Source organism: Podospora pseudoanserina, chromosome 4 (genome assembly GCF_035222485.1).
Source record: "Podospora pseudoanserina strain CBS 124.78 chromosome 4, whole genome shotgun sequence".
Taxonomy (NCBI): domain Eukaryota; kingdom Fungi; phylum Ascomycota; class Sordariomycetes; order Sordariales; family Podosporaceae; genus Podospora; species Podospora pseudoanserina.
In genome coordinates, this window is record NC_085923.1 from 2,474,916 (window position 1) to 2,487,208 (window position 12,293).

The 12,293-nt window shown below is 52.9% G+C and overlaps 4 protein-coding genes across 4 annotated transcripts; 3 read left to right on the plus strand and 1 right to left on the minus strand.

Annotated features, from left to right (window-relative positions):
• Positions 1–628: 628 nt before the first annotated feature.
• Positions 629–2,839, plus strand: QC764_407710 (uncharacterized protein; the record flags this gene model as incomplete). The annotated part of the gene is made up of 1 exon (XM_062947063.1): positions 629–2,839. The coding sequence occupies one exon, from the start codon at positions 629–631 to the stop codon at positions 2,837–2,839; it is 2,211 nt and encodes a 736-aa protein (XP_062800629.1).
• A 1,074-nt stretch (positions 2,840–3,913) lies between these two features.
• Positions 3,914–7,399, plus strand: SCT1 (Glycerol-3-phosphate/dihydroxyacetone phosphate acyltransferase). Its single transcript, XM_062947062.1, has 2 exons — positions 3,914–4,929; positions 4,993–7,399. The coding sequence occupies exons 1-2, from the start codon at positions 4,699–4,701 to the stop codon at positions 7,138–7,140; spliced, it is 2,379 nt and encodes a 792-aa protein (XP_062800630.1). The 5' UTR covers positions 3,914–4,698; the 3' UTR covers positions 7,141–7,399.
• Positions 7,400–7,716: 317 nt separating this feature from the next.
• On the minus strand, positions 7,717–9,791 carry QC764_407695 (uncharacterized protein; the record flags this gene model as incomplete). Its single annotated transcript, XM_062947061.1, has 3 exons — positions 7,717–7,897; positions 7,958–8,442; positions 9,780–9,791. The coding sequence occupies 3 exons, from the start codon at positions 9,789–9,791 to the stop codon at positions 7,717–7,719; spliced, it is 678 nt and encodes a 225-aa protein (XP_062800631.1).
• Positions 9,792–9,895: 104 nt separating this feature from the next.
• On the plus strand, positions 9,896–11,197 carry SRP40 (jun-like transcription factor; the record flags this gene model as incomplete). The annotated part of the gene is made up of 1 exon (XM_062947060.1): positions 9,896–11,197. The coding sequence occupies one exon, from the start codon at positions 9,896–9,898 to the stop codon at positions 11,195–11,197; it is 1,302 nt and encodes a 433-aa protein (XP_062800632.1).
• Positions 11,198–12,293: the final 1,096 nt, after the last annotated feature.

The following is a 12,293-nucleotide window of genomic DNA, read 5'->3' on the forward strand; positions in this document are numbered from 1 at the left end:
GCCGGACCGCGTCCGCTAGCCAAGTCTAATTAGAAGGCCGTAAGGCGCGCGCCCAGCGGAGGGGAGTGCTGGGCCTGTTTTTTTCTTATCGAGATCTCGGCTAATCGGACATTTGCATCACCGTCAAGATGGGTACACGATTTGGAGCTGCAAGACCCGTCTCGTGTAGGCCATAAGCTTCTCGGATTTCCGCATCCGTAGGACTTTGATCAGGTTAACTCCTGATGGGGTTCGACAAAGGATACATTTCCAGTCTGACGGTGTATTCATTAACCGCTATTCAATTCACATGAATCCCTGATGCTGATTTCGTTCCAAGTTCCAACAGCTTGGAATTCCAAAACCTTGGTCCAAAACGGGCTAGCGCCTTTGAGCTGCTGCCAAATTTATTTTTAACGTGGGGTGCAGCGGCCATCACCCCTCACCCTCCCTTGTCACAGCACCTTGATGGCCCACCATCCTACATCGTCATTCTTTCACCTGCCATCCGGACAAAAGACCGCTTGCGACATTCTCTCTCATTCCCAAGCCCTTACCCCTTGGGTTCCTGGACCTGGCTGGCACATCATACCATCCACTCCAGGCTGGGCTCAAACGAAGCACAGCCATCACCTAGCGAGTGGCTACTATGCCGTCCTATTCCTATCATTTAATCTTCGAGCTTTATGCGACGCCCGATCCCACCACCTCTGCCGTCGCCGATACCATCAACGACATCTGGGTCCCCACCCCAACCTGCCCGACAATCTTTGACGATCTCCCCTCTCACACTCCACGCAGCGCTCGCCCGCCTTCTCCTCGACATCTTCCATTTCGACCGAATCATCAGAGTCACCATCTCTACGAAGCCGGACCAAGCTCCGTTCCTCCACCAGACTTTTCCTACGCGTCAGGCAAGGTAATCGACTGCGGCCGCCACCGAGGAACAACAAACGTAGAGCCCAACCAAGATATCACCCCGAACCCCGCCACCAAGCGACGCAACATCGTTCACGTAAGTGAGCGTCAGTGGCGCGAGAGGGAGACCTCAGCCGACATCCCTCTCAAACCCGAAATTCAAGGGATAGGGCCCAACAAGGCAACCAAAGACTGGCGATTCGGGCGCATCAACATTGAGAGCTTCGATCCCGCGTCTGTCCCATCAAACAACGGAAAGGCGAAAGAAGTCATCATGGAGGGACACGGCAGGCAGCCGGCGGCCAGCCTAGGTCCTAACCTAGGCGGCATGGGACAAAACACCAAAGGCCGTTACATCCCAGCAGTAAACACAAAGAACACGGAAGCTGGTTGGGGAATCGTGCATCTATACCGGGAAGCCAACGAGTTCTCGGCGCTGAACTCACCACCCCCAATACCACCCCCACCAGGACTACAAGACAGCGGGGTTGGCGAGGAGGGAACAGTTTTGTGTATCCCAGCGGTGCCATCCTACATGTCACCATCGGATTTCTTGGGGTTCATTGGTGAGCCCTGGAGGGGAAGCGTAAGCCATTACCGAATGGTCTCGACAAGCAGGATGAACCGGTACATGGTCCTCATGAAGTTCAAAGACAAAAAGACGGCCACGGAATGGAGAAAAGAGTTTGACGGGCGGCCATTTGATACCTTGGCGGAGAGCGAGATATGTCATGTCACGTTTATCAAGAGCATCACTGTCGAGACACCAGGAAGAAAAGGGAGCGAAGGCGCCGGGGTGGGAAAGGGAGAGACGGGCATGATCAATTCCCTTCGCCCTTTCCCACCACCAACACCAAGTCTAGTCGAGCTGCCTACCTGCGCGGTTTGTCTCGAGAGAATGGACGACACGGCCGGGTTGATGACGATTTTGTGCCAACACGTGTTTCACTGCACGTGTCTCCAGACATGGAAGACGAGGGGCTGCCCTATCTGCAGGGCGACGAACCCGCTCACGAAGCAGCAGCAGGAGCTTGATGATGAAGGGAACCCCTACGCGAAGCCGTTTGGGCACGGGGTTAGTAATTTGTGCAGTGTGTGCGACGCGCCCGACAACCTCTGGATCTGCCTGATATGCGGCAATGTTGGGTGCGGGAGGTACCAGAGGGGGCATGCGAAGGAGCATTGGAAGGAGACGGCGCACAGTTTTAGTCTGGAGTTGGTGACGCAGCACGTGTGGGATTATGCGGGTGACATGTGGGTGCACAGGTTGATTAGGGATAAGGGGGATGGGAAGGTGGTTGAGCTGCCTAGTGGTAATACCAATACTGCTGGGAGTGGGAGGGGGGAGGATATGGATGTTGTGCCAAGGGCGAAGTTGGAGAATATCGGGTTGGAGTACACGCATTTGCTGACTAGTCAGTTAGAGAGTCAGAGGGTGTATTTTGAGGAGATGGTGAATAAGGCTGCGGATAAGGCGACCAAGGCGGCGGCGGCGGCGGAGAAGGCTGCGGGACAGGCGAAGGAGGCGTTGAGGGAGTTGGGGGAGCTGAGGGAGGAGTGTAGGGTTTTGAGGGAGGAGACAGTGCCGGGTTTGGAGAAGGATTTGGCGAGGGAGAATGCTAGGGGGCAGAAGAGTGCGGAGTTGGCGAGGAGTTTGGGCAAGGCTTTGCAGGAGGAGAAGCAGGTCACCAAGGGGTTGATGGAGAGGATTGAACATTTGAAGAAAGAGGGGGAGAAGAATGCGGCGTTGGTGCAGGAGTTGAGACGGGAGAACGAGGGCCTGAAAGAGATGAATCACGATTTGACCATGTTTATCAGTGGGCAGGAAAAGCTAAAGGAAATGGAGAAGGAGGGGCAGCTACAGGAGGGCGAGTTGGAAGAGGGGACGGTGGGAGTTGCTGAGGGGAGTAAGAAGAAGAAGAAGGGGAAGAATAAGAAGTAGGGTCTCAGGGGCTTCTCAACGATTGGTAGACATAGTTGGACGTTTGTCGTACTTTCAGCCCTGTAGCAGCAACGAGGCATGACCAGGTGTGAGACGGCGCCAGCATCTTGCATGATCAGAGAAAATATGAATACAGTGTTGACTCTACAATTAATTACCATATGACAGCCGTGTCTCGACCCCGGTCTGAGGTGATGCAGAGCATGATGCATGTCTTGGCTGTCAAGCAACAGGTAATGCAAGACATCTTGCGTCTTCACATGCAACCCATTCTGAAGATATTACCATCCGCAAGACTCTTCAAAGACTATCGTCTGCTTGGGATGTTGATTGGCCTCTGGACGGCTTACACGGTCAGCGCCTAGCTCCCAAACCGGGTCCAGATCCCGCTGGCTTGGTGCTTCTCAGCTTGGCGGTAACGCCGAGAGCCGAGGGGAGATGGCGAGGTTGCATGCCGACTCGGACATGTTGCTCGATCGTATGGCCGCTCGATCTCCGGTCGTCAAAGCTATTTTTGTTAAAACAAATGGTTTAGGGCAGTTGGGTGGCTCGGTGGCTTGATGAGGCTTCCAGAGTGGGAAGGTTGGAATTAAAGGAATGTTACGCACTGCGGTAGCAAACACAGATTTGGGGTAGGACAAGATCAGCAAGCACGTGTTTTTGGAGGTTTCACACCCCCGCAATCGTCATGGAGGGGTTCAAAGGTGATAAGAAAAGATCGGAAGCGAGGGCAGTGTTGATGCCCCTGGTCAATCTCATCTCGTGTGTACATATTCTTGATTGCTACTGTATCTGTATCTTCTGCATGCCACTGCGACGACGGATATGTCACTGCAAAGATAAAAAAGCTGGCTTCTTGCTTTCGGTGGCTGCATGCGGGCGTGCTGCGCTGCAGGTTGGAAATGTGGCCACGGATAGGTAGCTCTTATCAATCGTGACAGCTTCTAGCTGCCGATCAGCCAATAAGAGGGGTCTTTTTAGTGTTGAAATGTCACTGCAAAGCAGCAGCGGGCATCAACCTGACCCCTGTCGACGCTGTTCCAGAAAGAGGATGACATCGGCTTTTTGCCCCACCGTTTTGAAGGGGGGTCGCTGATTTTCTCTTTTTTTTCGCACATGCTTCCGGACTGGTGCTGTCACCCTGTCGTGTGCCCTGTGTGTACCTACGGGCACCTTCGAGAACCTCTCCCTCGCTCGAACCTGTATCTTGCCATCCCTCGGTTCCCTTGTTTTTCTTCATTTCCTCTCTTCCTATGTAGCGTTGACTCTCTGAAATCTCACACAACATATCTTGATCTTCTGATACCCTATACCCCAAGACACGACTACATCTCTTTCCTGTTGTTCCCCCTTCCCTACCCCGTACACCGAGAGGGACCCATCCGTCCGACCGGCCTAATCTGCGGGACCCCGAATTGCGATCCCGAGCTTCATCGACATTTGCTCAACGACACCCAACAATTCCCGTCATAAATGCCTGTACCCCGCGCTGGCATTTAGATAAGAAAACAGAAGCGCGCACTTTATTTTCGAACAGGGCGAGCAGCAAGCGATTGATCTTGGGGTAACCTCCATTTTATCTTGTACCCCGCGGGCAGCTCTACCAGGCCCAACGGCTAAACGCCATTTTTCACAAAGGCAGACGAGCAAAAGCCACGAGGCAACTTCATAACCTACCTCGGGGGGGAGGTGAAACGTTTCTTGTCCGAGTAACTTGCACCGACATCCCACCCACCGACCGGCGCGCAATCTCAAGTCCAACCCAACCCCACCTCCGTGCTCTCCCCCGGGCGACCCGAAATAAAAACTCATTGTCCTGGCGCAGGGACAACAACAACAACAGGATTGCTTGAGTGAGCATGTCCGAAACAACACAGCTGCAGACGCAGCAAGCGGTGGCACCCCAGAGTGCCGCCAACCCAAAGCCCGCGAAGGAGCTCTATCCGATGGTGGGCTGGAAGTATGACAGCTTCCTCTGGATAATGTCGCTGCTGGAGGACACGTTCTTTCGAGAGGTGCATCCGCGTAGTGCTTGGAGAGTGCCCAAACATGGCCCTGTTCTGTTCGTGGCTGCCCCGCATGCCAACCAGGTGAGCTTCTCCCTATTCTCTTGAAGTGGCTAATCGCAATAGCTGACAAGTTATGTGGTGCAGTTCGTCGATGCTCTCGTTTTGCTGAGAACACTACAGAAGGAAGCCAAAAGGCGAGTTTCGCTGCTTATCGCGCAAAAGTCAGTGTCTGGCTTCATCGGATGGGCATCTCGCCAGGTGGGCTGCGTGCCAGTAGGACGACCGCAGGACTCGGCGAAGCCCGGTCAGGGCACTGTTTACCTTCCCAATCCAGTGGATGACCCTACGCTTGTTCGTGGGATCGGTACCAATTTCACTGAATTTGGAGAGGTGGGCGGTATCATCTTCCTCCCTTCGGCTAAGGGTCAGAGCGGAGAAAGTTTGGATATTAGCGAAGTTATTGGACCCGAGGAGGTTCGCATCAAGCGGCCGCCCAAGGGGAAGCTGGCCATGTCACAGCTTACTGGCCGTGATGATGTGGATGCGAATGGCAAGCTTCTCAACAAGGAGGACAAGAAGCCCAGGGAGGGGTATCAGGGCATCAAATACAAGATCGCGCCGCATGTGGACCAGTCCAAAGTGTTCCAGGCCGTGTTTGATCGTTTGGCGTCTGGGGGTTGCGTTGGTATCTTCCCTGAGGGAGGCAGTCATGATCGGACTGAGCTGTTGCCTTTGAAGGCGGGTGTGGCGCTGATGGCGCTGGGAACACTGGCGGATCATCCTGATTGCGGCCTCAAGATTGTGCCTGTGGGCATGAATTACTTCCACGCTCACAAGTTCCGCTCGAGAGCCGTTGTGGAGTTTGGGGCTCCTTTGGATATTCCGCGGAACCTGGTTGACGCGTATTCGAACGGCGGGACGGAGGGGAGACGTGAGGCGGTGGGTCAGGTCTTGGACATGGTACACGAAGCCCTGAGCGCTGTCACCGTTTCGGTGCCCGACTATGACACCTTGATGGTTATTCAGGCTGCGAGACGGCTTTACAACCCGACCGGCAAGCCACTGCCGCTTCCTGTGGTCGTCGAACTTAACAGGCGGCTGGCCTTGGGCTACGAGAAGTATAAGGAAGATCCGCGCGTCAAGGAGCTCAAAGAGGCGGTCACCGAGTACAATAAGCAGCTCCGGTACCTCGACATCCGGGACCACCAGGTTGAAAAGGCGAAGCTTTCGTGGTTTACCGTTGTCGCAACGTTTCTCCAGCGCGTTGTGATATTGTTTCTTTTGTCTGCGGGTGTGATTCCGGGTCTGCTGCTTTTTGCGCCCGTGTTCATCGCCTGCAAGGTCATCAGTCACAAAAAGGCCAAGGAAGCCCTCGCTGGCTCTGTGGTCAAAGTCCAGGGCAAGGACGTCATTGCTACTTGGAAACTGCTGGTCGCCTTGGCTTTGGCTCCTCTCTGCTACAACACCTATGCCATCATCACGCTATACATGGTGCACAAGCACCGGTATTATGGCTGGGTCCCTGAATGGGTACCCTTCTGGGCTGTGTACATCGCCTGCTGCATCTTTTTCATCCTACTCACCTTTGCCGCATTGCGCTTTGGAGAAGTTGGGATGGATATTCTGAAGTCGCTGCGGCCACTTGCCCTCTGCATCAACCCTGCGTCCAGCTACAATGTGGCCAAGTTGCGGGAGAGACGCGCCGAGCTGAAGGCGCAGGTGACGGACATCATCAACACGATTGGCCCCGAGATGTTCCCCGACTTTGAGCACAGTCGCTTGTTGGCTCCAGCTGATTCCGCCGCCCGGGCAGCAGCTCGCAGGGAAGCCGGTGTCAACAGCCCGCCCATCTCACCCAACCGGCCTTCCTACGACCGCCGTTCCAGCTATGGCGTCTCAGTCAACGGAAGCGACAGCCCGCCATTCCAGGCACCCACAAGAAGGAACACCACCTCCTCCAGCCGCAACATCCCCTACAACGAATCATTCAGCAACATCGCGCAAGCGCAGATTTTTGCTACCAGGCCGACGACGCCTTCTAATCACAGTCGGGCAAGCAGTTCGGGGGGCAGGCCGGGATCGGCTGGTTTCCCGGTGGCTGGGTTCACGACGTTGGATAGCGCCGAGGGATTTGACGAGGCGAGCAAAAAGATTAGGGCTGCGATGAAGGAGAGGGGGGAGATGAGACGGCGAAAGAGCCAGGCGAGGCAGTTTATGATGGGGGATGAGGGGACTAGTGAGGAGGATGGGAGTGATGGGGTTGAGTTTGGTGATCGGAGGAAGGGGCAGTGAGAAAGAGGGGGGCGGGGGGCGAGAGGTTGGGTTGGTTAAGTTTTCTTTTGTTTATTTTTTTTGGTCTTTATTCGTTACTCAGGAGACTTTGTAACTGGGAGTAAGATACCCCCAGGAAGGCGGATGGCTGGCAAGCCGGTGGCCGCTCTTTGGTGGTGTTAAGGGGGAAGAGAAAGGAAAATATCTGGTATGGGTTAGTCTTTTTTTTGTGGTTGCGGTTTGAATCTGAGATGGTTCTAGTTGTTTATATTGATGTGTATTTGTATTTACTTTTTTGGTGGTTTTTCTATCTGGTGATGGTTGTGTGATGATTATGCTGAATCACGCTTGTAATGAAGAGTTGGGTGACATGCTTCAAGGCTGTTCTTCTAATGTAGAAATGATGAATAATGACAATTAACTCAAAACTCCCAGCTGATGATACCCCAGAGTTTGTATTCCTGCCTATTGTTTCGTCCCTGTGTAGTCTCATTCATTCCCTGGCACGTCTGGCTCGTGTCGGGCTAAGTCCACTATCCAAAGGTTTCAGCTCTCTCTGTTCACGACAGGTTCTTCCGTTCTATGCGATCATCCCGATTAAGCCGAAACAGAGACAGCCCCAGCAGTCCTTCTATCATCAGCATCAACAGGAAGTCTAATCCTGCTGTACCTCCCCCCTCTTTCCTCATCAGCGTCCTTGATCAGAAGCCCCATCTCGAAAATGACTGGCTTCCTGGCCGCCAGGAGGGAGAAGAGACCAACAAAGATGCTCAGAGCTCTGTTTCCGACCATGTTAGCCAAAATTCATCATCAGTTGTTTGCGGGGACGGGGACATACCCAATAGTTTCACTCAGAACCGACAACTCTACCTCCGAGTATCTATAATAATAAGACGGGCCGGCCAGATCAATGCTCGCAATGACGATGGGGGGGATGCCCAGGATGATATCCGTCACCCAGGCCACGCCGTATCTTGGCTTCTTTTCATTGTCAGAGCCGTTGAATACGCAACTGCAGTCTCCTATTTGGAGGAGGATTGTTGGTAGACAGGGGATTTTGTGATGATGGTTGTGTGGGGGATGGGAGGGGAAGAGAAGGTGGAGGAGGTTGGAGAGGAGGAGGAACCAGAGCCAGATGTGGTTGAAGACGAGGAGGCCGTCGGAGAAGTACCCGGCGGCGAGCCAGACGGCGATGGAGGCTATGGTGAGGATGATGATGATTATTCTGAGGAGGGTGGTGAGGGGGGTGGAGAGTTTGTAATGTTTGGAGGTTGTGTCATCGGGGGAGGAACTGGTGAGGGAGGAGGAGGGGGGTGGGTAGACCTGGGGGGGTTAGCTTGGGGCGCAGTGATGAAGGGATAAAGGGGGGGAGGGCTTGCCATTGCCGGGTTGAGACCTGCGGTGGTGATGGTGGGAGGGGAGGAGGTTATGAAGGGGGAGGTAGGTCGTGAGGATCCGGGGGAGAGGGTGGGGGATGACATTAGAGGCTCGGTCCCAGGTTTGGTGGTCATGACGGACAGAGAAGATTGATGAGTTGGAACGTGTTTACTCAAACTATTCTTCTACCCATGCAGCGAGGGGGATATCCTCTTTTTATCAACCCGGCACCCTCGGTCACGTTCGCTGAGAGAGCTCACAACCAACAACACAAGAACCCAGCCCTTGAGCCCCCACCGTTACACACAGCATTCAAATCCAGACCAAAGCATGAGTGGTCGACCGTTTCCTATGGTCCTGACGACATGCCAATGCTGTTTATTCTGATGCCTGGACGTGCAAAACACTCATTGATTGGACGAAAAGTGGGCGGTTGGCGAACATGAGGAAAGATATCGTCTCAAAAGGTGAGAAAGGGGGGGGGCGGACGCGTCACCTACAGGTTTGCAGCGGTAATGCTGGTCTTGCTTGGGCCAAGCCCATGCATGCAACATCTGCCAGGGATTTGTGGATGGGCTCTAGAGGAAACACAGAGCTTCAGCACTTGTTGGAAAACAAAGGCTTTGAGGAAGATGGGGGAAGACTACACGTATAATGGATATGGAGGATGTGTGGTGTAACTAGGCAACGTGTGTTAGGCAACAGAACGAGAAGTGAAGAGTGTGATGCTGGTGATGATTGCCCATGAGATGAGGGCAGGAGCAAAGGAAGAGCATCAATGATTTGAAAGTGTGATACCTACGATGATTGAATATAGAGAGATTGAATGTGCAATCTGTTTGGAAAGCAATCGTTCAATGACCATGGCATCATCTCTTGCATGAATCTTGGGGTACAGCCCTCTGGCAGCATGCACTTGCACAGCAAATCAGTGAGAAATTCTCTTCATTAAAGTAAAGGCTGGCCATGTTGTAGATATATCGAAGAACATTGGAACGGGATGGTTGAAACCGAAGCTCAATGGAAGGTGGTTCATCTTATCCACGTGAATGGCGGGGATGTCCTGGTGCTATTCCCTTGACAGGTGCTTGTGGAGGAGTGGTCAGTGCGGTAGCTACTGCAGGGATTGAAAAATTTTGTGGAACAAGAGCGGCAGAAAAAGGGCGGTGAAGTGAATCGCGCCTGGAACGTAGCCATATTTTTTTCTTGCGACAGCCACTCTGACCCCGCGACGCCTTCTTTCGGATTGTTCAAGGTTTGACACCCAATTCACCAATCCTCACCAATTGGGCCATCTTTTCACCAAATACTGCCCATGTCAGCTCCATTCTGGCTCTTCTCTAACAACTCCGCGGCAACCACAACAACTCAGTCTCCCAAGTCGAACGACAAGACCACAATGGCCAAAGACAAGAAGGTCAAGGCCGACAAAGTCACCAAGTCGACCCCTGCCGCTACCCAGCTGCCTGCCCAGCTCCTCGACCTTGTAGAGAAGTTTCTCTCTGAGCATGATTTCACCGAGGCCCACACCGAATTCACCAAGGCTCGCAAGGCCAAGGGTTTGAAGAAGGCCAAGGGAGAGGCAACCGACAGCACTCTGGAGTCCGTCTTCCAGGCTTGGGAGACTTCCAAGGCCAAGGCTTCTAGTGACGACGATTCCAGCAGCAGCAACGAGTCCGATTCCTCTTCCAGCAGCGACAGTGATTCGGACTCGGACTCGGACTCCGAGAGCGACAGTGATGATGTCGAGATGGCCGACGCCCCGGCCGACTCTGAGAGCTCTGACTCTAGCAGTAGCTCTGAGAGCTCCGACAGTGACAGCTCCGACAGTGAAAGTGAGAGCGAAAGTGAGGAGGAGAAGAAGCCTGCCGCTACCAATCCTTTGAAGCGCAAGGCCACGTCCGAGAGCAGCGACTCGTCGTCTGAGGATTCCTCCGGCTCTGATTCCGAGAAGGAGAAGCCAGCTGCCAAGAAGCAGAAGACTGCCGCCGCTAAGGCCGAGTCATCCTCCTCTGAGTCTTCATCCGACTCTTCTTCGGATTCTTCTTCGAGCTCCGATAGCAGCTCTTCTGATTCTTCTTCCGATTCCGACTCATCGTCCTCCGACTCTTCTTCAGACTCTGACTCGTCCGATTCTGATTCATCTGACTCCGACTCTTCCGATTCCGAAGACGTAGCCGAGGAGGCTGCTAAGGTCCCCCTTCCCGACTCCAGCGACGATTCATCATCCGATTCCTCCTCCGATAGTGACTCGGACAGCGACTCCGACAACAAGAGCAAGACTAAGACAAAGAAGTCCACCAAGACCAAGGCGAACAGTGACACCTCCGCGAGCGGTTCCTCCAATAGCTCTGCAACCCTCAACGGGAGCACCTCGCCTAAGGTTTTCCCCGTCAGCACCTTCGCCCCTCTTCCTCCCGACCCGTTTGTGAAGACCAACAACCGCGGCAAGGGCGCTGCAGTAAAAGAGGAGAAGGTTCCCTTTTCCCGTGTAAACCGGAACATCAAGGTTGACCCTAAGTTTGCCGACAACTCGTTTGCGGGTGAGGACTGGGGAAGAAAGGCGCACGAGGACCTCATTGTCACGAGGGGCAAGGGCTTTACAAAGGAGAAGAACAAGAAGAAGAAGGGCAGCTACAGGGGTGGCAGGATCGACACTGGCCTGCAATTGGGCATCAAGTTCGACGATGACGGAAACTAAGGGCAGCAATGGGGCGTACATGGATAGACGCAGAAAGATTTCAGGAGTTGATAATTAGGCACAGAGGAGAGGTCGAGTGGTCAGAAGGCAAGGTGTATGGGAAACCAACCAGATAATTCTATCAAGAGAAATGGATGGATAAAGAGATGATATTATAGAACTTTGGGTGTTTGGCAAGCGAGCCAGCAAAATAAGGCGTGGTGTTTTTGCGGTAGATGTTGGTTTTAGTGTATCACTTTATGTTGTCTTTTTCTATCAGTTACCTAGAGAAAAAGGTGTTGTTTTCTCAATATCCATTAGGGGCACATACTTTGAGGAGTTGGGAAATCATTTGTTTTTATTTTGTGTACACATATTGAGCTTTGATGAGGCGTTGATGTGTCTGCATTTAATGGCGACTGTCTGTTTCGGTTTCGTGTTGCTTTTTCAAACTAGGCCAAGGCATGTACATCGAGCTGTGTAGCTTGGAATCAAATGGGTAGCCCAACTTTTTCCATTGACAGAAAAAGAGGTAGGGGATGTAAGATATGGCAGCACACAGATTGAATACGTGATGTTCAAGCAGACCATGCTTCCGGAAGCTTGGATCATGGGGTCACAGGTGACTGGAGCTCACTGCTTTGCTGGCAGAGATGGAAAAAGCCGAGGGTGAGAAAGAGATAGATGGCGACTGACGTGATAAGCAATTCCACATATGAAGAGTTTCTTAGGTCAAGTGGATGAAGAGAGAGAATCATCGACGTTGTGTGGTGACGAGTACTATGATAGTTTGTTTCATAAACAGTTCTCTCGATGGGACTTGAAATCGAAAGGAGGGTGCCCAATTTCGGGAGGATCATTCTCTAATGCTTGAAAGCCCTGTTCTCCAGTGAACCTGTGTCAAGCAATCCGGACAAACGGGATGCTGGGCTTCGTGACAGACAGAAAGCTGCTTCTAATAGTGGACGAAATAAGACATCAGAAGTTGAATGAGTAAGGGAGGTGGGCAGTGCTCAACCTCTCAAGAATTTAAGACAGAAAATGCGGCAGAAGTGCCTCTCAAAACAGCCTGTATTGTACACTAGACAGTCCGATATCCTAGCATCTACCTTGAAAT

What these genes read in the sequence shown, in the direction of transcription:
- SCT1 (XM_062947062.1), top strand. Translation starts at nt 4,699, where the DNA reads ATGTCCGAAACAACACAGCTGCAGACGCAGCAAGCGGTGGCACCCCAG. An exon ending in CTGCCCCGCATGCCAACCAG is followed by an intron (nt 4,930 to 4,992) that starts GTGAGCTTCTCC and finishes TATGTGGTGCAG; the next exon opens with TTCGTCGATGCTCTCGTTTT.